The sequence below is a fragment of the Petaurus breviceps genome, unplaced genomic scaffold (genome assembly GCF_028583685.1).
Source record: "Petaurus breviceps papuanus isolate PSGF00001 unplaced genomic scaffold, PetGlider_PUasm1.0 90564, whole genome shotgun sequence".
NCBI lineage: Eukaryota > Metazoa > Chordata > Mammalia > Diprotodontia > Petauridae > Petaurus > Petaurus breviceps.
In genome coordinates, this window is record NW_027187275.1 from 3,142,923 (window position 1) to 3,169,390 (window position 26,468).

General features: G+C 38.3%; 1 protein-coding gene across 1 annotated transcript in view; it reads right to left on the bottom strand.

Annotated features, from left to right (window-relative positions):
* DPYD (dihydropyrimidine dehydrogenase) overlaps nucleotides 1-26,468 on the bottom strand; it is a 1,126,518-nt gene that overhangs the window by 13,150 nt on the left and 1,086,900 nt on the right. The window contains exon 21 of the mRNA XM_069063397.1: nucleotides 9,201-9,344. Within this exon, the coding sequence (XP_068919498.1) occupies nucleotides 9,201-9,344 (144 nt within the window). The remainder of the gene's footprint in view (nucleotides 1-9,200; nucleotides 9,345-26,468) is intronic.

Consider the following 26,468-nt stretch of genomic DNA (forward strand, 5'->3'; position numbering starts at 1 on the left):
GTGTGTGTGTGTGTGTGTGTGTGTGTGTGTGTGTGTGTGTGTGTGTGTGTGTGTGGATGTGTGTGTGTACGCGCGCGCACCAAGGGAGCAGGTAGGGAATAAAAGGAGAGGTAGATAAGGAACAAATTGATATGAATATAGAGAATTTGATATTAAAGGCAGCCAGGTGGTACAATGGATAGAGACCTGGGCCTAGAGTCAGGAAAACCTGAGTTCAAATCTGGTTACAAACACTTACAAGCTGTGTGACCCTGGGCAAATCACTTATCCTCTGCTTCAGTTTCTTTGACTTTAAAATGGAGATTAGAATAGCATCTCCCTTACAGGGTTTGTGTGAGGACCAGATCATATTGAGTTACTTGTAAAGTGCTTAGCCCAGTACCTGGCACATAGAAGAATACTGAACAAAGGTTTATTATTGCCTCCTTTCCCTCAAAGTAAAATAATTGCTCTTTTCAAATAGGTCAATAATGTATCCAGGTCCTTTAGGGAGTGTCAGGAAAAATGCATGCAGGAGTAGTAGGCAGTGTGGTACAGTGGAAAGGTCATTAAACTAGAATTCCCTTCCCACAGCGATTGTTCCCCTCCATGATGAGTGCGGAGCCCACCAGATCAGATCTGTGGAGCTCTGCAGGCAGGTCCAGGGCCCTTGGAAGTCCCCACTCAGTTCTCAGGGCACATAGGAGCAGTGGTTTGACTTGCCTGGTCCATGGCACCTCCCATTTCTCCTCCAGAATGCTATTGTTGCTTCAGTCAGCTGATCTTATCTGTGTTGTAGATAGTAATGGTTGGCTCCTTTTCCACAGGAGTTAATTTCCTGGATACTAGTTTGGGAGAGAGGGGCTGAACTTAAAAGCGAGACCAGGAGTCTGGAAGATACCACCATTCTTGGGCTTATTCTATCTATCTTCCTATCAGTGGTGGTTGATCAGCAGTTGGTATTGGTGGTGACAAGGTAGGCCTTTCTCCACAGGAATTGTTCTCAAGGATGTACTGGTGATTGTTAAATTCTCAATGTGAACATTTATATCTTGGAAATTGGAAAAAAAGCTACAAATCAATGCTTGCCTATTGTTCTGTTAATTGTCTAAAGTTAATGTGACAGGAAATATTAATAATACAGAATTTTAGAGAGAGCTAGTTGTTAAAAACTACCAACCTACCACTGATTCCACTCCTCTCAATGATGGCTGTGTGGTCTTGGCTGGAAGCAGGACCAACAGACTGGAAGGCAACACCATTCTCGAGACTCTTGGGCTCATGGTCTTGGGCTATCTCTGTCAGTTCTGGGGGAGGGTGATGGAGGTGGTGGTCATGGTTTAACTTGTCCGGCCCATAATGCCAGTCAATGGGGGTGGCCAACCTCTTCTCCACAGCTGCTGCTGCTGCTGATTTTGAAGGCTCAGATGAAAGTATATGGACTCTGGTAGGGAGTGCCATTTCTCCTGTGGCTCTTGGGTTTACCTGAGGCCAACTCATATCAGAGCAAGACTCTTGTCTACAGCGTAGCCAATGAAAGATCATTTGCCCTTTTCTGGAAGCCATTTTCTAAGAGCCAGTAAGGGGAACCTACCACTTTTTAAGGCACCCCATTCTACTTTTGGATAACTCCAATTGTGAGAAAGTCTTCCCATCTTTCAAGACTAAATCTGCCTTTGGTCTATCCATTACCTCTGGGTCTGTCCTCCAACGTGAGGCAGAATGTCTAATTTCTCTGCTACCTGATGGCCCTTTAGATACCTGAAGACAGCAAACATGGTACTATATCGTCTCTTTTATACTGAAACCACTCTAGCTAAGTGAGATATAAGAAGCAATTGCCATAAGAAGCATTTGAAGATGAACATCTGAGAAGAATTATAATAGATCAAATTAAACAATAATAAATTGAATAAGGTGGCAGGGAGAATTTCTTACAGCTCATTTATCTTATCACAGAAAGCAATATGATAGGAAAGGTGATAGAAGAAACTTTTAAAAGCTTACAAAAAGAATGAGGCAATATGGATGAGGACTTTCAGTTCCTCAGACATAAGCTAGGATAGGTTAAGTGAAAGAAATAAATTGAATAACAATTTTATAGACATAGTAAATAACAGCTGCTTTACTGAATATGGAAAAGAAGAAGTTAGTTGCTATAGGAGATGGGACAAGAGGCGCTCCTGCAGCAGGCTGAGCAGAGTTTGTGAATGACTCCTCGGGCACCACACCCCCATTAAGGTCTGAGCTCTTTTCTTGCAGGAATGGCCTTTTGCTTCTTATTGTGTCTCTAGCACTTAGCACAGTGCCTGGCACATATTACGGGCTTAATGAATATGGATTGATTGATTTATCCTCTCTATTGGAGTAGGTATGTAATACAAACGCCATCTTCCAATTCAGGGCGTTTTCATTGTCTGTCCCTCGTACCTGGCACTCTCTTCCTTCCTCATCTCTGACTCCTGTCTTTCCTGGTTTCTTTTAAGTATCAGCTAAAGTCTGACATTCCCTAAGAAGCCTTTCCCAGATCGCCTTGATCTTAAGGATTTCACTCTATAATAATTTCCAGTTTATCCTGTATGTCTTAGTTGTTTTCATGCTGTTTCCCCTATCAGACTGTGAGTGCCTTGAAAACAGGAACTATCTACTACCTTGCTTTATATCACCACTTAGCAGAGTGTCTAGCACACAGTAGGTGCTAAATAAATACTGGTTAACTTGATATTAACACTGATTTTATTTGGCTCCTAAGAGAAACACTGACAGAAATTTAAAACCTCTTAAAATATGGTACATAAGAAATAAGAATGCAGGGCAGCCAGGTGGCGCAGTGAATAGAGCACCAGCCTCGGAGTCAGGAAGACCTGAGTTCAAATCCGTCCTCAGACACTTGACACAAAAACTAGCTGTGTGACCTTGGGCAAGTCACTTAACCCCAACTGCCCTCCAAAAAGAAAAAAGAAAGAAGAATGCATTCTACTATTTACACACATAAGCCTTACCAGATAGATGAATTTATTCATTCGAAAACTACTTATTGAGTATGTGATATGTGCCTAACTATGTACAAGATGTCATGGGGGGAGGGGTGTGGAGAGCAGAGCAGTATGACTAGTCCTTGCCTTCAGAGAGCTTACAGTCTTATCTGGGACACACACAAAAAGAATAAACATGAACATTTAAATAACAACACGAGGTTGGATTATGAAAGTGAATGGCATACGAAATAAGAAGTGTGAGAGGATAGAGAGACTGAGGGGTGCTGCCGTTCAGGTTCTAGAGAGGCTGTTTAGACACTCTATAATATATTTTGGTAGCACGAGTAGGTATTCTAATGGATCAACAACTTCCATTCAGCATAACTGAACATTTCTTGTGTTGCTATTTATGTTTTCATGTAGCAGGCATGACAAATATTTCTCTTCCTGGTATAGGGCAATGCCAGGGAATGCTTGCCTCTCTTCCTCTTTCTAGATGCTTCTGGAATCAGCTACTAGTCATTTAAATCACCCCACGAGGAATCACAGTGGACTCCTGAAACCACGGAGGACTTTCCTAAGTCTCTAGAACTGTGGGAAGCAGTGACATGAATAAGGGACACAGCACTGAGGGGCTAGGGAGAGAAGATATTTAGTAACATGAATAAGCATGACATTGATGCCCCAGACTCAGCAGAGAAGAGCTAAATGTGATCCTGACCATTGGCAAGGTTCAATGAGGCCCAAAGTTTCAGGAAAACAAGGATAACTTCAGAAAGGAAGGCACTCTGTCTGGAACTGTATTTTGAGCATGTTTCAATATAACATGTTCTCCCATAACAGGAACTTTGAAGTCCTCTCCTTTTTAGGCATGGATCTTAACCTAGTGTCCATGGACTTCTTTTTTAATCAAATGAGATAACATTTGTTAAAACAAACCAAAAAAACACCACATCTCTTTAGTACAATGCTTGGCCATAGTAGTCACTATATAAATTATCTTGAAAGCTATTTTAATATAATGAGTTCCCTTTGTAGTCCTATACATTTTATTTAGTGCATTTAAAAAATATTATTCCGAGAGGTCCATAGGCTTCACAAGGAAATAAGGATTTACATAGCTCATACTAAGTGCCAGACATGGTACTAAGCACTTTTACAAATATGAACTCATTTGATTCTCACAACAAACTTGGGAGACAGGTGCTAATATTAGTTTTCCCATTTTACTGTTGAGGAAACTAAGGCAAAGAGAGGTTAAGTGGCTTGCCCTAGGTCACACAGCTAGAAAATGTCTGAGGTCATATTTGAACTCAGGTCTCCCTGACTCCAGGCTCAGTGCTCTAACCACTGGGCAACGAGTTGGCTCTATAGTGAGTGATGTGCAAGATGGGACTTTGCGTAAAACAGCAGAAAAAGATACCAGAATTCATTTGTTCCACACACCTAATACAAGGTCTGTGTTGCCATTATGTTGGCTCAGGGTGAGTTTTATTGACTGATGCTACTTTTTCCTCCTAGTATCCAGGAAGTAGACCTCTTACTCATGCCAACACCAGGTAAGACACTGATCTTATCTGTAGCTAAAGGTACTAACACTGGGGTTAGGGAGGAACAGTGGGAAGGATATCTTTCATGAGTTGAACTTTGAACTAAAACTTGAGAAAAACCAAGGGGTTGAAGTTAGGAGGGACAGCATTCTATGCACAGAACTGGGAGATAAGAGTTTCATGCATGAAGAATGGTAAATAGGCCTGTGTCACTGGATCATAGAAGAGGAAAGAGAGGGAGTAAAGGGTAAGAAGACAGGAAAATGTTCTTGCCTTTCCAGTGTGGTGTTATTTTCTAAACTGTTCCCCTGGTTCTGCTCATTTCTCCTTGCAATGGCCAACCACAATTCTAAGGCTCTGATGATGCATTCATGCTGCCCCTTTCCTGACAGGGACTAGGTTATGGAATCAAGGGACAGAATGAGACACAGTCAGTATGGGAATTTGTTCTGCTTAATTATGCGTATGTTACATAGTTTTTACTTGTCATTTTTTCTTTCATTGGAAATTGCAGGAAGAGAAAATAAGTGCTTGTTAATGAAAAGAATAAAAAATAGAAGTGAAATCAGCAACAACAACAACAAAAAAAAAAATGGAAAGGCAAGGAGGGGCCAAGGTGTGAAGGACTTTAAGTACCAAAGTGCATTATATTTGCTCTTGGACCTAACAGGGAGCTACTGTTGTTTATTTAGTGGAGGGGTGACTTGCTCTTTGGTAGCTGAGTGGAGGATGAATTGCCTCTATGAAAACAAGTCTTCTTCCCTTAGAATAAAAATGCTTGAATTTCTACTTCTATCAGACGCTGCATTCCTGAATTTGGACTACAGGTCAATTGGACTCTGGAGATTAGGAAAATTTAGCGGGAGCCAGAAAGCATAGTGAAAAGAGTTCTGGTTTGTGGAGTCAGAGATCTTGGGTTTGAATCTCAGCTCTGTCCTACCTGTAGGATCTTGGATCAGACAACTGGTCTTTCTTAGTATCACTTAGTATGCTCACCTGTAACATGAAGGGATTGAATAGAGGATTCCCAAGGTCCCTTATAGCTCCAAATCTATAAATTAGGTAAATAACCACTTGCCTCAATACTTTTAATTTTTATCTCCTCAAGGGACAATTGCACCAAAATGGATCAGTAGTTACCATTTCACGTTTCATATCTACTTCCAGACTGCACACTACTTGTGCACAATATTTTTCAAAATCTGACAGCAAAAAGAATTGGGACAACCTCTCTGGTTGGAAACAGAGGTTAGTAGGACTGCTCCCCACTAACAATGAGACTGAACCCCTCCAGCAGAAGGCTCTTAGCAAGTGTGCAGAGATGTGGTCCAAGTTCTGAAAAGTCAGTCATTAATATATTTTTTTCTGGGGTTTCTGTAGTTTATTACACTGTATATTTTATTCTGGATTGAGCTTTAAAGTGAGATTCTTTCACTGGAGGATTGTGAAGGTGTCTGACTTTCAAAAAATTGGGTTTCATCTTTTCAATTGTCCAAACTTGTCTTCATTTTTTCTAGCCCTTTACTTTCATGTCTTTCTCAACTTCCACTTTCTGAACTTTCACTTTCTATGATTTATTTACGTCTTTGTAGCTTTTATTTCTAATAGTGAAGTAGCAGTCTTACTGCAAGTAGAGTTGATTCTCTCCCTGCTTCAAATAATACCAAAGAAAAGAGAATAGGACTGAAAAATCCCAGAAGGTCAAATTGCCTTTGGAAGCAGTTGACTCTTCCTTTGTTAAAAAAATATATATAAATAACTTTATTCTTTGAGATTTCTTATATACAAGAAGAAAGTAGACCAGAGATTGAGAGTATACTTAAAGGAGCTCAAGGACTACTAATTTGTATTAAAAAAAGAGATGATGGAAGTTTCCACTAACTTAAAAAAAGGAAAAAAATGATTGTCTTATAACCAACACAAAAAGAAAAGTGTTTTGCAAAGTACGTGGGTTGAGGCTAATGCACAATAGTTTCTGGTCCTTTCATCCCTATCAGTATGCACAATTCATTCATTTAATGGCACTGAAATGATTTAACGGAAGTTCGGTCAGGGTTCCTAGAACAAATAAATTTTCTTCAAACCTCTGTTTTTTGCTCCAGAGAGTGTCTGAGACTCTAAGACTATAAAATAGCTAAAAGTCGCAAGTGTTCATTTTATTTGGAGCCATAGAAATGAAGTGGTGTAAGCACATTGAGTCCACTCCCTTCCATCTTGGCATTTATGATTCTGGATGTCTCTTGACTTTGTCCAACAGGTGAAGTACAAATCAAATGGAATTTAAACTCTAAATCTTTCAACCTAGGGAACATTGTTTCACTGAGAGTCAGAGGGGCACATTAAAATTTCTAGATATTTAGGAGACACTGTCAAACCAAATTTTAGTAGTGACTGACAAATGGTGGAATTTGGAGAAAGAGTTTTATGCATGAGGAACAGCATGTAGGCCAGTGTCACCGGATCATAGCATATAGAAGGAAGAAAAATGTCTGATATAAAAAAAAATGGAAGTTGGGAGCTCACTTTGCCACAGAGTGAAGGAGAAATTCCAGTATCTGATACAGTCACCATGGGGACAGAGGGTGAGAAAACTGGAAACATTTTCATGAAACTCTGATTTTCATTGCAACCTACCTTTGCCAATACCCAGAAAATAATCTTGTAAAGATCAGATTAAAGTATATGTTAAGAAAGAAAAAGCAAAATGCAGAAAAAATTCACAAGATTTAAATTTTCACCCACTTTTGCAGATATGAATCACCCATTAGGCATTAAGAGCATAAAGGATATTAAGAATAAAAAAGAGGCAAATAAATAACTGAGACCTAAAAAAAAACCTCAGCCATATTCAAATCTCTTCTAAAGTCATCTAATGCTGAACTGGGAGATATAGGTGACTCTGGGGTCTCAAACACTATGCAGACTCTACCCAAGCTCGGGGTTCATGCCTGGCTATGGACTGTATATCTTCTGTCCAAGGAGCAACCTTAGCTAAGATCAGAGAGACTCATCACAGAAGGGTATTAAAGGGTGATGACTTTTTCAGATACAATAACTCATGGAAACCATCTTTTAATTTATAGAGGAACTTTGATTTCCTATCAATGAAGGGGGTACTCATGAAGATAAAAACACTGATCCTTGATCATAGCTAACGCACTGAGCTAAGCTCTGGTAACAGAAAGCCAAAATATAACCCCTGCCTTCACAGAGCTTACATTCTAATGGGGTAGACAAGATATAATCAATTATATACACGTAAGATATAGACAGTGAAAATGGGAGGTAATATCTGAGGAAAGGAAATAGAAGTGGAAGGAATGGGGATACTCCCTCTTGGGTTATTCCTCAAATTGCTCAGATAGGTTTGCCTAATATCAGGTAGCAAGTGGGGGAGGGAAGTATCCTGTTGTCAATGAGCTTTCACCACTGTGCTTCCTCATAACAGTCTATAGACACAATTACCTCTTAGCAAAGAAACCTATAGCACTTTCTCCCAATAATATACACGGTATCCATAGGAAGAAGGATACAAACAGTACAATGTCAGTGGGGCAGACACATAGGGAATATATATAACCAATGTTCTTACTTTGTCATTGGAGTGCCTAGAAATCATTATTCTTCTAGAGAAGTCCCCATGAAGATGCCCCATGGCATTTCTAATGTTGGGTTATCTCAGCTCTCAATGGCCGAATCCAACTTGTTCTTACGTCTGCAGCTAGCTCTCATCTCTGCTTCTAGAGTCACCATACCTCTAAGATGACTTCTTTGAGTAATTACCTCGCTGATTAGGGTATCTCCTTTTGGGCCCGGAGTTCCATTGCTAGAGACAGTTCTCTCCTCCAAATGCAACACCAGGTTGATTTCCCTCTAGGGCTTGCCTATCTAAACCCCCGAGGGACAAGACCTATTTTTTAGCCCAGGCAAACGCTGTTGTTCTTTCTGATTCACTTAGGGAAAAGTGTTCTCATTTTACAAAGAGATCAAGTCAACATCTTGTAAACACATGAACAATTAATTCATTACCTTCTTTTCTACTCTTTGCTTTCTGTGAATACATCCAACAAGGCAAGAGGGAGAAAATCAACCCCCCCTCCTATTTGAAAGGCATAACATCAGAGACAAGTCTGATGATTTCTCTGTTTATTAATGTCAACTGAGGTAGAAAACAGAGAGATATATGCTCATCAAAGGTGTTTGCCACTATCATGGAAGAGGGATTTGCTTGAGCAGATTAGGTCCTCCAGATGCTTCTGTTTTGGGGTGACATTTATGATGATTACATGAATCCCTGGTTAATCCACATTTGGAATGTTTATTGTGACCAATTAAAGCTATTTTGGAGAATAATGAGCTCCCAACACTGTATGATCACTTCTAAGGTATTATATAGACCAGATTCATATTTTGGGTAGAGGGTTGTTTTAAATAACTTTTGAAATTTCTTCCATATTTGCAAGTCTATGGATTTTACTAGGCCCAGATACTTTGTGTTATAGGCATATAATGGTAGTTTGGAAAGTACAAAGTGTTATATAAATGTCAGTAATTATTATGCAATGTGAATGGATTAATAGTAGGGATTGTCCATGTGTCTTTTTGTGAGCTTACATAAATCATTTAAACTTAACACTTGGAACATTACAATAGGTAATTCTTTCTATTTGGGGATTCGCTTTAATTTTGTTACCTTGATTTTTGGAATGGGCTTCTTGGGAACAAAGTAGGATTTTTCCGGAGGTGACAAAGTTACATTTTGCTTCTTCAGTTTCATCTTATTCTCTGCCATAATTTTTTTCCGTAGTTCAAGGTAAGGTCCAAAGCTCGGCAGTTTCTGAAGTGGAAATAAACAAACAAGAAATCATGTTAGTTCTTTATACAGGTTTGAATGAATTAACAAAATAGCATTTATAAGCACTCTCCTAAACTCTAGGCTACAAAGAAAAATGTAAAAGTCCCTGATCTCAAGGAAGTCACATTCTAATAAAAATAGACAACAGATAAAGAGTTCAGCTACATACACAAAAATTTATATAAAAACATTAAGAAACATATAAGTGGGCTGTGTGTTTGATTTGACCCAACCTGCAATTTGGCATCCTGAATTCAGGTTCTATATCTTTTTTTTGGCTTTTTGGAGGGCAGTTGGGGTTAGGTGACTTGCCCAAGGTCACATGGCTAGTTTTTGTGTTAAGTGTCTGAGGCCGGATTTAAACTCAGGTCCTCCTGCCTTTAGAGCTGGTGCTCTATTCCCTGTGCCACCTAGCCACCCCGAGGTTCTATATCTTATACATACTAAGTGACCAGGGGAAAATCCTTCAAATTCTCAAAGCTTCAGCTATCTCACTAAGAGTCTAAGTTGTAGTTGATATGCCAATCTGTGATCTGTGTGAATGACTTTCCAAGTCAAGTGTTCTCTACACTGATGCAATCACCCATGCTGGACAGTTACTTTGCCATTGGTTTCCTCATCTATGAAATAGCAGGGTTGGACTGAATGACTTCTAAGGCCCTCTCAGCTCTAAATCTGTGGTGTTGATCATAAGTTCTGATATAGCCTGAGGTGACTAGCCTTCTAAGGATTAGATTTCATTTCTACTCACAATAACAACCCTAATCCCTGTAGCCAATATTCATGCATTATTAATTTAACACTAATGATGATCACATGTTTATATATTTTATAAAATACATGGCGCTAGAACAATCAATCTATTCACTTAAAATATTAACAGAGCTTTTGCTTGATGGTATTTGGACAAAGCACTCATTAACAGCATTTCTATTTCTTTTGGATTTGTTATAGCATCAAGAAGGGATACCCATAATCATTGACCAAAGATTATTATTATTAATTATAATAATCATTACATAGGAGAAAACTATGAGGATATTATGAGAAGAGAAAAAGACCATGGAGACTTGGAGAACCAGAGCTGCGAGTTTCTTTACTACCATCATACCCCAAGTTTGTGACCACTCTTCCTATAGATGTTGTGTGTATTTGTAGAAGAATGGGTTTCAGGTTTATGGTAACTCCATTATCATGCTATCTGAGTGCCTTTATTTTTTTTTTAATTGTGTATAATGACTGACTTTTAATGGTAAATCCACTGATAGGAAGAGCTCAAGAACTATGTGGTTTTAGGAGTTGGGACACAGGGAGCACCCTTTGAATCTATGAGGACGATAACCCTTCAACCCTGGCCAGGGACACTCCATAATTAGAGAGTAAGAAGGGACCTTTATGATCATCCTATTCAATCTCTTCATTTTACATCTGAGGAAACTGAGTCCCAGAGTTGCCCAAAGTCACACAGTGAATGTGTTGGTAAAACTGGGATGAGGTTCTGGATTTCCTGTGCCTGTATTTCTGAGGGACACCATGCTGAATCATTATATGTATCCTTTTAGTGATCATGATGAATGTTGATTGTGATTTCCCAGAATAGCTAAAAAGCATAGCAGTAAAAATATCGATTTCTGCATACAGAAAACAACAACTTTTTTAGTTTGCATAAAAGACGGTGAAAATAGAAACACACAACAGGAAACAGACTCAAATGGCTGCATCAGTATTCAAGATTACACACATACAGTACAAAGCCTCAAGGTTCTTCCTTTGTGCTTTCCAAAGTTCATTTAGTAAGAGACAAGGTTTAAGGATCTGCTGTGCTTTCAAGAAGAATGCTAAGTAGTATCAAGTTAACACAACGATGCACTTAGTTCCTTTATTATCCCACAATTATTTTTCTCCAGCCTGTCCTTACCCTCTCCTACAACCTTTGCTCCTCCCTTTTCATGGCAAATACGGGTGTTGATAGACACCACTGAATTCCAAATGTTTTGTGTCGGTAACTTGGAATTGCTAGGGCTGCGTTAGAAGATTGCAAAAACATTTTCTTGCTCCCATGGAATAAAGCCCATTTATCTAGCTGATGGAGGTCTGGAACATTGCAATGCTCCAAGGTCATCCTGATCTCTGACCTGGCAAGTGCTGCATTGCATCACACTTGTTTCAAAACACTGGGCTTCATTCTCCAGACATCATAATGCCCCAGGAAAACGAGTTTTCCAGTTCTCCAGAGCCCTTGATAGAGTGGGTAAAGTAATATTCAACCATGGCCCACAATCAAACCAAGCTACAGCTGAGATTTCAGTATGCAGTATGTAGTCATGGAAGGAGCTTGTTCAAGTGTAAATATCTAAGATTGTTACCTGGAACATTAATGCATTTCAGTGGAATAAAGGGGTGAAGGTAGTGCCAAGTGGAAATAATGGCATCAGGGCCTACTGGACTGGTATACAATTAATGTCCACTCTCTATATCACAGATTTAAAAAAAACACATTCTTTGTTTTAATAAGATTTTTTTGATGGCTTTAAGATTTAATTATAACCCTTTTCCTTCATCCCCAGAATTGAACCCTCCCTTAATATAAAGAAAAAACAATTAAATAGAACCAACTAAAACAATGACCAGATCTAAAAATGCAACCTTTTTACCACCCCTGCCCCCCCACATCCCCTCCTCACCTCCCCCATCCCCCCTTCTTCAAAGAGGGAAATATGTTTCAACATTTGTTAATCTTTGAGACCCCACTGAGGTGTTTATAGTGGCAGATAGAACACTGGAATTCATTAGTTTTGGGATCATGGACTAGTGACTTAACCTCTCAGATTCCTGTTTCCTTGTCTGTAAAATGAGTATAACAACACTGCTCATCTCAATAGATCATTGTAAGGCAATGACTTTTTAAATAGGGCCTGTCAGTTTGTCAAAATCAAGAACTTCCGGGGAGGAAACTCCCTCCTCCAAAGCAGTTCTGCAATTTGTAAAGAAACACTTGAGAGGTCAAGTGACTAGCCCAGTGTCCCATAGCCAGCTCAGAATGACATACTGGGCCACCTACTAAACTGATGAGTCTCTTGAGAAAAATGTCTATAAATCTATGCAAGTTATTATCATCACTGTTTTCCTAAAGTAATGTGGGTGGGAGAGGGACCATTTTACAACTGTAGTCCAATAAAATCAACTGTTGATAACTTTTAGTTAACATAAACAAGGTCCTCACAGACCATTATGTATTTGAATGAATCCTTCAATTGGAAGGAAGGGTCTATTTTGGATTAGTCAGGTCAGATATTTTGTATACAAGAAATGTCCCTGGAATCCAGTCAGTACCTCATTTGGTGTCAAATATATGTCCCCAGAAGATATCTCTCTATTTGGAATTTCCTAATCTATCACACTTCTTTCATACATCATGGTTACCTTAATCCCATTCTCTTGCTGAAATGTACTGTGCTTGGCAAAATCTTTAACTACATTGCTTCCAGCTTTGGACAAATCCATCTAACCTGATACTGTCTTAGCATTATTTGAATAGCTGTGCGCTTAAATAATTTTAAAGCTGGGATGCATCTAGCATAGATCTTGGTCACCAATTCTCCTGTGGATGAAGAACATGGGGTCCAGAGAGATGACATGATTTTTACCCAAGGGCAAACAAAGTCTGTGGCAGAGCTGGTATTAGCATCCAATTCTCTTGTGCCTCATCAGTGCTGGTTCTAGGGAATCCTGGAGTCCAAAGGATCTCTATTTTGGTTCCCCCCTCCCTTTTTTTAAACTAATGACTTCACCTGACTTCATATATTTCAGTGAAGGAGGGTTGTTGTGACTTGACAAGTAGCTTGGTAAACATCAGAAAGCTGATAGGTAAACTCTGTGAAGATTATACCAAATGTATATTTGGCAAATCTTCTGTCTTTTTTGCAACATAAATCCAAGGGATAACATTTTGTTTTAATCCTTTGTTCAAATGGAGGAAGGAACAAAATAGTTCAATCCAAATAGTAACTATCACCAAAAAATGGGATTTGAAAATCTTCATGGAGATGGCCTAACATCTACAGGGGCATGCAGCGAAATCTTAAAGGCTGATGGAATGCAGCACAGCCTTTCAAAGCTAAAGAAAAGATTATAGATGAATATATGGTCACCGTGTATGTGTGGAATCAGTGATGGTTAATAAACCATCAAGCTCAAAACTCTGCCTGAATATATAGTTAATTGATTTCCTATTGTAGAAGGAGAAGCAGCAGGTGTTTTAAGTCTCCATTCCTTATTTCCTCTCAGCCAAAGTTGCAGCCAGTAGTAACTCAAAGCAAGGGGTTTTGTGTATCATGTTATATTTAATTAAAAGAAATATTTCATTAAATATTCCCCAATTACATGTAAAATAATTTAAAATTTTTTAAAAATAATTTAAAAAATTTGTGTTCCAAATTCTCTTCTTCATTTCTGCCATACCCCTCTTACAAAGTACATGTGCTTTGATTTTGATTATGCAAGATTATCAGGGCAAACACATTTCCATATGCATGTTATACTTCTTAAACAAAGGGAGAAAAAGTTAATTTTTGAGGCTATCAAAAACTGCCTTGGAACTGATGAACTGTATAAATCTTGAGTGGCAGTGAGATTTTCGTCTCAGTAGTTTCTCAGGGGATTCATCATTGATGAATTTGTTCTCACCATAGAAGCTAAATCCTACTCATTTAAAGATAACAGTATCTTCCACTAAAATTGTCTCTATCCAGATGTAAAAAGCATTACACTGCCAATAGAAAACTGACAATATAATGAATCAACAATGATACCTTAAACCAGCAAAGCTTTAAGGTGAAGAAGCCTGTTTGGATTATAATTTATTCATGGATCAATCCAAAGGTAATTGAGCATATTATGGAGTAGAAAGGGCTTCTTGTTCCCTAATAGAAACAGGCACTGGTATCTCCCAGTTCAAATTGATATCATTTCGATGGGAGCCAGGTCAACTTGGCTTTTTCTAACAGCATTTATCTCCAGAACTACCATTTTCTTATTAATAGCAGATACAAAGTAAATTATAGAAGTTTTCAACCCTCTTCCAGGTTGAAATCTTATTTTAAAATAAGATTGCCTCCCCTTCCCCAAAAAAGAATCATAGCATCATATACTTAGAACTAGAAAAGACTAGATGTTATTCAGATCAATCCTCAATTATTTGACAGATGTGGAAACTGAGGGTAGGAGAGGCAAAGTGATGTCCATCATATAAAATTATGGCATTGCAGAATTTCAAATTTATAAGGGAACACAGTGATCATTTAGTCTTAAGGTCATAGGATCACAGATTTAGAGACAGAAAGGACCTTGGAGGTCATCTTGCCCAACATCACACAGAATCAGAATCCCAGAGTTGTAAGGAATATCAATAGGAAATTTGGTCTAATCCCTGTTCCTAAAATCAATCCCCAGTTTGACACCAACAAGTAGCTGTCTAACCTCTATTTGAAGACCTCTAAAGAGTAGGAATCCTCCCTAGACACTGCATTCCACTTTAGGGCAGTGCGAATTATAACAAAGCTTTTTCTTACCTCAAGCCTCAATTTTCTCTTTCAGATGGTTATAAATAGAATAAAGTTAATCTTTCTTCTATATGGCAACCCTTTAGATACTTGAGCACAGTTACTTCTCCATTCCTTCTTGACTCCTCCCTCCATTCATACTCAAGTTTCTTTTTGTCAGGGATAGAAAATAGCAGATTTAGAATCCAAGCCCTTGGACTACCTTATAATCCATTCCTTTTGCTATACTGTACTATATCTCTCATAAAGGACAGCAGTTACTGTGATGAATATGCGGTCTTGAAATAAAATCATAATGAGGAGTTCAGATTCTACTGGATGAGAAAGACATAAAACTGACAAATGGATGGAGGAGGTAAGCCAGTCAAAGGTGTACCTGCCTAGGATTTCTAAACCTTGACTCCTTCTGTGAAAGGAAATTTTTCACAGGTGACAGTGTTAATATAGTATATCCAACTTCCTCTCTATTATGACTTCAATCATCTCCCTACGATATGTGAACACACATTATTAATTTTATAAACGTCCGTTGCCACTAATAGAGGGTTAGAGTTGATTTTCCAAGATACACCCACATTCTGACAGCAGAACCAAAGAAAAAATGCCGGCATTTGTCTTTATTATATTTATGATTATATAAAGGTCCAAATACTTGTGTGAATATGACAAGTGTAAATGCTGACAAATTGCATATATGGACATCCTGGTTTGAAATTTGGTTGAATTCATACAAATGACCTTAGCTTTAAAGACTTCATTCCTCTCCAGGCTACACTGCTGACATCTCCACAGGACATTCTCTAGTATTTCACCCCCATCCTTTGTTAGGTACATGTACCACCACCTCCCAGTCATTTTCAGTTCCCCTTTTATGTTTTGTCTTCTCTCATAAGAATGAAAGCTCCCTGTGGGCAGGGACCAGCTTTCTCTTTGCCTGTGTTCATATTCCCATTGTTTAGCATAGTACTTGACACAAAATGAGTACTTAATGAATGCTTATCAATTGATTAAAGAGTCAAAGAGGAAGGAATACCATTTAGGTGTTCAGCATTGTGACCAGGACAGTGGTGGATGTCCATGAAGACAAGTTTCCTTAATAAGTTATTGCTTTGCTTAAAATAATTTATTATCCACCGCTGCTTTTTAGAATTTTAGTTTTAGAAAAATGAATTCAACTGTGTTTTTCCCCAAAATTATTTTGTATGTATATAGCCACATTGAAACATATAGAACTACAGATTTTCAGGATTGAAAGGGACCTAAAGGGACATCTAGTCCAACTCAGACCTGAAAAAAGATCTTTGTAATACAACTGATAAGCAGTCACCTAGTCTTTAAAGACCTCCAGTAAGTGAGAACCCACAATCATCAAAGGCTACTTATTCTACTTTTAGAGAACTGTAATTGTTATCTTGGTTTTCCTTATATTAAGCCTAAATTTGTTCCCCTACCCTGCTCCTACTTATACCCTCAGAGGAGCAGGAAAAATCTAGGACCCCTTCCACATGTCAGCCCTTGGAGGGAGCTATAATCTCTGCTAACTTCTGCTACCCAGAAATCCAGGCTAAATATTCCCAATTCCTTCAAACAATTCTTTTATGACATAGACTACAGTTCCCTTACCATTCTGGATTCCCTTCTCCGGAACTTCTCCAGCTATCAATGTTCTTCTTTGGAAAAGCATGACCATTCTGGAGCTCACGATGCTTCAAAGTCCCCCTCTTGTCTCCTTTGGGTGTTTGAAGTCATTGACAATCTAGCTCTAAGCTATCTTCCCAGTTGTATCACTTATTATCCCCTTTCATTCAATCTGTGGTTCAGCCAAATTGGCCTTCTTGGTTGCTCTTCACATGTAGTACCATCCCTGAGACTTTGCACAAATGCTTTCCCTGTGCATAGGATATACTCCTTACTCAATGTCACCCCTTGAAATGCCTACCTTCCTTCAAAGCTCATCTCACATGCTACCTTGGAAATGAGGCCTCTCCTCACCCTACAAGCCTCTAGTACCCTTCCCCTCCTCCTGCCAATAATCTTGCATCTGTTTTGTATGGTACAATATCTTACTTATATTTGTATGTCATTTTCCCAGCAACAATGTTGGCTGAGGGCAGGGACTGTTTATTTTTGTATTTTTGTGTGTGTCTCCTGGCAAAGTATACAATATGTAAGTGCTTACTAAATGCTTACTTGCTGGATTCTTAAATTTTGCTACCCAGAATGGACATAATACCTCAGATGTGGTCTGACCAGAAGAGAGTGAGATTTCCTGGAAGCTATTTGTCTCTTAACGTAGCTTAATATAGTATAAGCTTTTTTTTTTTTGCTGCCACATCAAAGTGGGACTCATATCAAGATTATTATTCCCTAAAAATTCCAGTTTTTTTAGACAAATAATTCTTGGAATCCCTTATTGGGTGCACTTCATCCCTGGCCAGGAACCTATAATTCTTATATTTTGAGGCTCATTTCACAAAATCAAATCCCATTGGCAGACACTATTTTCTTAACCAGATTTATTTTACCAATAATTAACAGTTAATGCTGACTTTTAAAATTTTCCTAAAAGACTGATATTCATATATACTGGGAATTACAAATCTTTCTCTCCTTAATGCATAATTCTTTTTTTTTATCTTCTAAGTATCTTAGTAAATATCCCCTGATAATTTGAATCCTCTGAGAGGAAATCAGGAAATTGAAGAAAAAACGGAGCCTAGAGTGTGGTCTTCCCCCTAGGTCCATAGACTAGCAGCAATTTCTTATGTAAATATGTGGCATACTTGGGTGAAATGGGATTTAAATGTTAATAAGTTATCATGATCCATTTTGAAATTATGGAGAGAGATCTCCTTGTAAAATGAAATGCAAGGGGAGTAGGTTTCTTTAGCTACTAAGAAACCTTACTTGAAATTGTATGCCAGGGCCTGGAAATGTAATACAAAATAAAGTCTCAAAAATATTGGCATGCAGGTAAGAAAGCAGGCTTTTTGGACTTTACATACACCCTTGTAAGACAAAAGCATCTGTTGCCATCTACTGAAAGCTGAGAGACTGTATGGCAAAGGACTGCAGAAAAATGTCAAGAAGGAAGTTTCCAGTGGAGAGTGATGCACAATCACCATCTCCTGAAAGTTTAGAGGACGATGATGTGGAACTGCTAACAGAGCAGAGGTCTTATCACCTGCTGAGAGCTCCTGGAGTCAGGGCCTAAGATAAAAAGCAATATGCAGATAGGTCTTGAGTCATGGAAGGTATAATTGAAATGGAGGATTCATGCCCAGACCCCCTGATGGATCCCTCTCCAGGGCAATATTGGAAATGACTGAGACCATATGAGTATCCATGGGTATCACTCATTGATGGGCATTATTATTTTCTACATTGATAAGAATTATTATTTTCTACAAGTTTTGGTTGTTTCCATAACTTCATGTTTTTAGCTTTGTAAGCCTGTGCATCTTTAGGGGAGGGCTAGGTACTAAAGTTCTCAGATCATGTGAGATGGCAAAGTAGGCCAGAGAAGTAAGAAACCCTCTATCAGAATCTACTCCCAATCTCTCTTTTACTACCTCCTTTTGTGTCTGAATGGAAACTCTGACATAAAAGTCATACTTAATGATCAAATTTGGATCAATGAAAAAAGTAGAAAAGGAAGCAGGTAGCAAAATAGATTGAAAAAGATCCACTTATTTCAATATTGTGCATTTCAAATCATGATTCTATGTAGATTGTAAAGAGTCATTTATTTTAGGGTAGTGGTTGGAATGTGTTGTATGCATGTAATTTTCTAAATCAGCAAAAGGTTCAGAATAGTTTAGGCAAGTGAATGGAACCTGAAATCTTTGATCAATCAGCTGATGTCTAATCAGTTAAATTCAATAGTCTATCATGTTACATGGTAGAACTCTTAATGTGATCAAGTTTATCTGACTTCTGAGTGTGATTTTACACTGAAAGTAAGACAAAATCAATGAGAATTGGTAGATTAGATTCCTTTGCAATGCACATATTATGAGATTAGATGTTTCTTTATGTGCTTTTTAGAGTTATTCTGTAGAACAGGAAACAACCATCATATCAACCAACATCAGTTAATGTGATTGGTTAGTAAGAAAGACCAGAAAGATTGAATCAAATGCCCTTCTGTTATTTTTTCTTATATACTTAGATAATGACAGAAATAAGGTCACTAGTTCTTTTTTTTTTCTTTTTGCATTTTGGAGGGGGGAAGGCAGGGCAATTGGGGTTAAGTGACTTGCCCAAGGTCACACAGCCCATAAGTGTTAAGTGTCTGAGGGTGGATTTGAACTCAGGTCCTCCTGACTCTAGGGCCAGTACTCTATTCACTGTGCTACCTAGCTACCCCAAGGTCTAAAGGGATTTATGCAGGATCATTTCTAAGTGTTGTGTCCAGTCTCTACTGTTATCTAGCATGATCAGACTAATCTTGCTAAACTACCACTTTAATAATATCACTTAACAAACACCTCCAAAGACTCTTTTATGCCTACAAAATGAAATAAAAATTCCATAACTCAACATTCCACCCCTTCCCCAAACTGGTTTCAACCTGCTTTGTTTGATTTTGTAAGGAAGTCTTCAATACAACCTCTGTCCAGCCAAATGGTCTGCTCACTGTCCCTCAAAACAGAATGTGCACAATCCATCTTTGTGCTCTTCTTTATGACATTCTTTTTTTTTTTTGCTTTTGGGAGGGGGGGAATAAAGGGCAATTGGGGTTAAGTGACTTGCCCAAGGTCACATGGCTGGTGTGTGTGTGTGTGTGTGTGTGTGTGTGTGTGTGTGTGTGTGTGGGTGAAGTGTCTGAGGCCGGATTTGAATTCAGGTCCTCCTGACTCCAGGGCTGGTGCTCTATTCACTGTGCCACCTAGCCATCCCTCTTTATGCTATTCTTCAAAAGAAGTAGCTTATGCATGCCAGGATGGAGCATTTAAAGGCAAGGAGCCAATCCTGCTAGCAACCAACAATAAGTGACAAGGAAGCCAGCTCTTAGAAATGCTTCTAGCAGAGGACAACAAGGTGGGAGAGGGAATTTATCTGTCTCTCCCCAAACTCATCAGGTAAGTGACAAACCTATCAGATGAGAAGTGGTTTATTGGGAGCCTGCTTTTCAGCCCCAACTCCTTCTGGGGTGTGGTGAGGGGTTTCCTATTTATTCTTTATCTCTCATGTCTTCATGCTAGATTAGAATAAACTATAGACTTTTATTTCCCCACTGATATCATCAAATTCATTCCCTTGGCAGTAGTTTTGTTTCATAGTAGGTAAGGACAATCGGAATTTACTCCTAATCTCTCTTTTACTACCACATCAATGAGTGGAGGGAGAATTTCACCACTAGAATTTCTGAAAGCACTACCTGCTCATTAGATCTTGTAATTTTATCAGTTGGACTGAGGGTAGTCAATTGATTAGGGATATCTTGATCACGCATGTGCATATGCACACACACATAACCCCAAATGGGATATATATGTGTATGTATGTGTGTGTATGTAATCTCCCATTTGGGGTTTTTCTTGGCAAGGACACTGGAGGAGTTTGCCATTTCCTTCTCCAGCTCATTTTTTTACAGATAAGGAAACTGAGGCAAACAGGGTTAAGTGTCTTGCCCAGGGTCTACTACATAGCTAGTAAGTGTCTAAGGCTGGATTTGAACTCAAGAAAGATGAGTATTCCTGATACCAGACCCCGCACTTTACCTACTCTACCACAAACTTCCCTAGCTGCTGCTATTATGTCAATTATAAGATATCATCATAGATTCTTTGTATCATAGATCTAGAAGTAGAAGGACCCTTAGAAATGACACATTTTAACTTTTTTTGACAGATCAGTAAACTGAGCTCCAGAGTGTTTAAGTGTTTTGCACCAGGATATACAGTGACCAAAATTGGAAACCAGGTCCTCTGACTCCAAATCCAGAAGTCTTTCTACTTTAGCAGACTGTTATATACATACACATACATGTTCATATGGATATACTTATTCACATACCTATAGATTGGGTTCAAATTCTGGTCACTGTATAATGTTGGGCAAAATCTCAAAACACTCTAGTCCTCAGTTTCCTCATATATACGTATATACATATACCTATGTATGTATAGACTGGACCTGTAGTTTGATTAATATAGTGAATTCCTGATGAGGAAAAACCTTTACCAATCCAGATTGTCAACTCTTTTGAGACTCAATGGTCTTAGCTTGGGGAGCTCCTGGGGGTGACTTGTGTAGCATCATGAAGTCAGGATCAGTCAGAGGTGGTCCTTTAACCCATGCTTTCCCATCTTTAAGGCTGACTTTCTATCATGTAGGTCATACTGCTCCTTTCACATAATGTTGAACATATATTTTTAAACAGCAAAATGCTTAGGCATGGTTTGTGATGTATAAATGCGGAAGTAAAATCCACCATAGTTATCAACTGTTACATTAATTTTCAATCACCAGGAAGTCTTGAGGGAGGGACCATTTTTTTTGGCCTTCGCCCCCAGAACATAGCCCTGTGCCTGGCTCATGGCATTTAAGAAATGCTTGTTGACTGATGGCTTAATCTTGGTGCTCTACGATGTGTTGTCACTTTTGTAATGAATCTGGCCTGCTCAGGAATACTTATTTAACAGTTCCTGGCATCTTCACTATGCGGGGCAATTAAGACTTTAAAAGGGGGGACAGAATCCACCCTTGTCTCAGCATTTGTTCATCTGTAAAACTAAGTTCTTCTCAGTTAACATATGGAATGCTTGTGAATGATGAGTGACAGGAGTAGTGTATGGCAGTAACCTAGATAATAAACTCTCCTGGATGATGAACTCCGCGAGGGGGTAAGTTCCTAGGGTTCATCTAGTCAGCGTTGTATAGCAACCGACACAGTGGAAGCTGTTACGCACAGGTAGGTACTTAGTACTTGGTCTTTGATGATGAGGATAATGATGATTATCTCACTATAAAAAGAGCAGAAATGAAGATTAAATAACTCAGAAGTCAAAACTTCAGTTATGAGTCATCAAATCAATCAAGAGCTTTCTTTTGTTTAGTGTTGAGGACGCTATCAGTTAAACCATGAATCACTGCTACAAATTGGTGCACTGATCCTGATTCTCTGACTCATGCATGAGAGATGAAAAAGTCACAAATCGCCTACTTCAGTCCTTTCAGATTGCAGGACTGTGCTCCACTCCGACACTGACATCCATGTTAACGGACTCCTTCTCCAGACAACGCTGACCACCATGTTAACTGGCTTGAACCCTGCACTCTACTTTAACACTGACCATTGATTCCACATTGGGTTCCATGCTAGGGTAGAGCCTAAAGTTAGAAAGATCCGAATTCGAATCTAGTCTCAGAGAGTTACTAGCTATGTGGTCCTGGACAAGTCACTTAACCTCTGTTTGTCTCAAGTTTCCTCATCTATTAAAAACAGGGATAATAATAGTACCTACCTCACAGAGTTGTTGTGAGAATCAAATTGGTTATCTATAAAGTAGTTAGCATAGTAACTGGAACATAGTGTTGCTATATAAATGTTAGCAATTTTTAATTATTATTACTATAAATAACAGAGCTTTAAATACTTGAAGACAACTACTATATCCCCTATTTACCCTGAATCTTCTTATTCTTCTTCTTTTTTTTGGAAGGCAATTGGGGTTAAATGACTTGCCCAAGTTCACATGGCTAGTTTTTGTGTTAAGTGCCTGAGGCCAGATTTGAACTCAGAATCTCCTGACTTCAGAGCCGGTGCTCTATTCACTGCACCACCTAGCCACCCCATACCCTGAATCTTCTCATCTTCATGCAAAATGGCTTCAGTTTTTTCATCTGTTCCTTATATGACATGGATTACTCTCCAATAGGCCTCCCAAGTGTCTTTAAACTTTGATTTTCAGAACTGAATGCAATAACATAGTTGTGATCTGACCAAAGCACACAGTAGGACCACTATCTTCCTAATCCTGGAAACGATGCCCTTTTTAAAGCAGTCCATCTTCACATTTTCTTTGGTTGACACATTGCACTGTTTCTTTGAGTTTTCAGTTCACTGAAACAGATTTTTTGCCCCCCAGACGAATATATTCTCACCATGTCTCCCCCATCCTATATCTGTGAAGTTGATTTTTGTACCAAAGCATAAGATTCAATATTAACTTTGACTAAATTTCATCTTATTGAATTCAGCCTGACGCTCTAGTCTGTTATTATCTTTTTGAATCTTACATCCTTCTCTGCGTTATGTCAGCCTGAAGAAAAGGCCAAAGCCAGGTCTTTTCTGGATGATGCAGACTTTGATGGTAAAAGCAACTCTTCCATCTTCTCTGAGCCTTAAATCTCAGCCTCCTCAAAACTTAGTCATGGGGTGGCTAGGTGGCACAGTGAATAGAGCATTGGCTCTGGAGTCAGGAGGATCTGAGTTCAAATGTGGCCTCAGACACTTACCACTTACTAACTGTGTGACCTTGGCCAAGTCACTTAACCTCAATTACCCTGCCTTCCCCTTCCAACCCCCCCCCAAACTTTAGTCATGACATTCTCTCCCTCATTATTGACTCCCAGTCCCAATACCTGCCCAAGTACTCCTTTAGCTCTAACTCCTACTTCGACCCTGATTCGAATCCTCTTTTCTATCCATATCCCTTTTCTAATATTCCACTATCCCACCCCCTTTCAGTTTTCCATCCCTACTTGAGCACTGTTTCTTGGTCTGTCAATGAGTCTCATTCCATGACCTAGGCCTAAGGACACAAAAGAAAAAAATATAAAAACTGTCCCTGTCTTCCAGTAGTTACATTCATTTAGCTAACTAGACATTGCCTTCTTCCCAATAGAAAGAAAATAAATAATAGTGCATCTCCTATTATCTCAAAATCCAGAATAATTCAAGGCAACACATAAATCACTCCCAGAGTTCACAGAAGACACCTTTTTCTTTTTCTTTTCCCCTTTAAATAACTCATTCCCACGATGTCTCAAACCTGGACAGATTCCCTAGAACCTTTCAGAATCACTCAGGAATTTTTGTTAAGTTGGAGCTATACAGATTTTGAGCTCCAGCTGAGTGATTTCCATTCAAGCTGAGAACAAATAATTTCAGGGGAGAATTGGGAAGGGTGATATAGGAAGAATGTTCATTCCCTCTCTAATTTAAGAGGCCTTATTTTGGTGCCCTTTAGCATCTGTAAGGGTAGGCTAGCTTTATTGATTTCCATGAATGAGGAACTCTAACTTACATATTTGCATCCCTTCAGCACAGCACATGACATATAATAAACATTCAGTAAGAACCCCTCAAGTAAGAGACTATTTGATTTTAAAAGGATACAGCAAAGATTATACTGTATTTCTTCAATGTGTTTTCTTTTGTAGCTCTCCAAAAGTTAAGTAAAAATATTTAATATATGGCATTAAAAGAATTATTGGACTTACACCAAACAAAATATCTGTATTATTTCACTTCAATTTAGTATAGGGACACAAGTTTAATGACTGGAGGTAAAAGGTCAGAATGTTCTGATAGCAGTCCATGCATCACCATGAGCATCTATGAAAATGATTAGCAACCAAATGAGAATATAATAAACACCATTCTCCAAAGGCAATACCTTATTTATATCCAGATACATATTCAAAAGTTACAAATGAATAAAAGGTGCATCATACCATCCAATGATAGAAAAACTGATATGAATACAAGATTACAGCTCTTTATCCTTATTGGGTTTGGAAATTTTACAGTTTTGGTTTATTTTTATTTTTTTGGTCCAGGCATGTGATTTCATTTCCAGTAATTAGCAATTCATATAAACTTTATATTCTTACAGCCTTTCCTGGAGGTGCTGAGAGGTTGAGACTCTCCTTGAACATGCAGCTACTATGTTCTAGGAGGACTTGAATCCAAATCTTCCTGACTCAAAGATAACTTTCTACACATTATACCAGAGGTGCCAGAAACACAGGCCGTGGGTCATAACACTTCCAAGTTGAACTTGGACCAGATTAAAAGGAAACTGGGTTAATATTTAACAAAATAAATAAAAATATAATAAATCATAGATAATGACATTATAAAACTAAATCAATATGCAGTCTTGCACGGACCCTTATGTAAAGAGTGGTGGTCCCTGTTTCTATTTGAGTTTGATGCCACTATACTGCCTCTATCTTAATATTAATTAATTCAAGTTTAAGATTCTATGATTAAAAGTTTCTTGCAGATCCATAAATAAAACATATTACAAGTGAAAGTTAGTATGAATTTTTTTTGCTCATCATTAATGAAGTTGAGAGAAAAATGAGTCTGTAGAAAGTTTGATGTGATATAATTAAGCCAGGTCATGCCAAGAATATTTGAGACTGAAATTAGAAGGAGGCTAACAGAAAAAAAAATGGAAAAGATCTGTCAGCATTCTTTTATTGTTCAAATATGGGTGAAGAGGTTGATCAAGAGAGTTTCATATCAATTTAATGAACTCCCTGATCAATTAAAAGAGATTATAGCACTTGATATAATTTTGTTGTTGTTCAGTCACCTTCGACTCTTCATGATGCTATTTGGGGTTTTCCTGGCAAAAATACTAGAGTGGTTTGCCATTTCCTTCTTCATATTATATTTATATTTGAGTTATTTTCTCTGTATGCATTTATGAGCTCCTGTGAATCCTTTGAGTGCCATATATATGTGTGTATATATATATATATATATAGTTTTGTATCAGTTTATGTGTTCCTTTGACTTTTTTGTATATTCTATGAATATATTCCATACTTGATTTCCATATTATGACCTTAAGTGCCTCTATGAGGTCTGGGGGTCCTGTTAATTAAATTTGTGCAAACTCAGACTGATCTATACCTAACCTAAAAATTCCAAATTTATGTTTGGAAATTTTTCTTGATTAAGTCTAAGGTAGGAGTAGCAAATCAAAGAAAAAAATGACCCTTTTAGAATCTAGACAGCATTTCTACTGAAAACAAAAAGTAACTGAAAAATATTAATCATTACCAATCCTTATATAAGCAGCTAGATGGCATGTTGGGCCTGGAGTCAAAAAGATCCGAGTTCAAATTTTGCCTCAGATACTTATTGTGTGATCCTGCCCAAGTCATTTAATCCCCATCTGCCTTAAGTTTCCTCATCTGTAAGATAGGGATAATACTATCGCTTATCACCCAGGGTTATTATGAAGATCAAATGAGATAATACTTGTAAAACACGCAGCACAGTGCTTGGCACATAGTAGACACTAAAAAATGCTTGTTTCCTTCCCCTCTCTTCATTTCTATAAAATCTTTATGAGACACATTTAAGAACATCTGGGATGAATATGTAAGAGAGAAGGAACAAATAAAAATTTGAAACTCAAGTAATTGTCGAATTGAATCTTGTAAACTAAAAGTAAACAAACAAATTAATAAAGACCAAATTTTTTTTTTAAGTCATTCTGGGGAAATGAGGAGGCTTACAGGAGCAGTGGAACCTATACTTGGGTCCTAGCACAAGACAATGATAAACAATGTG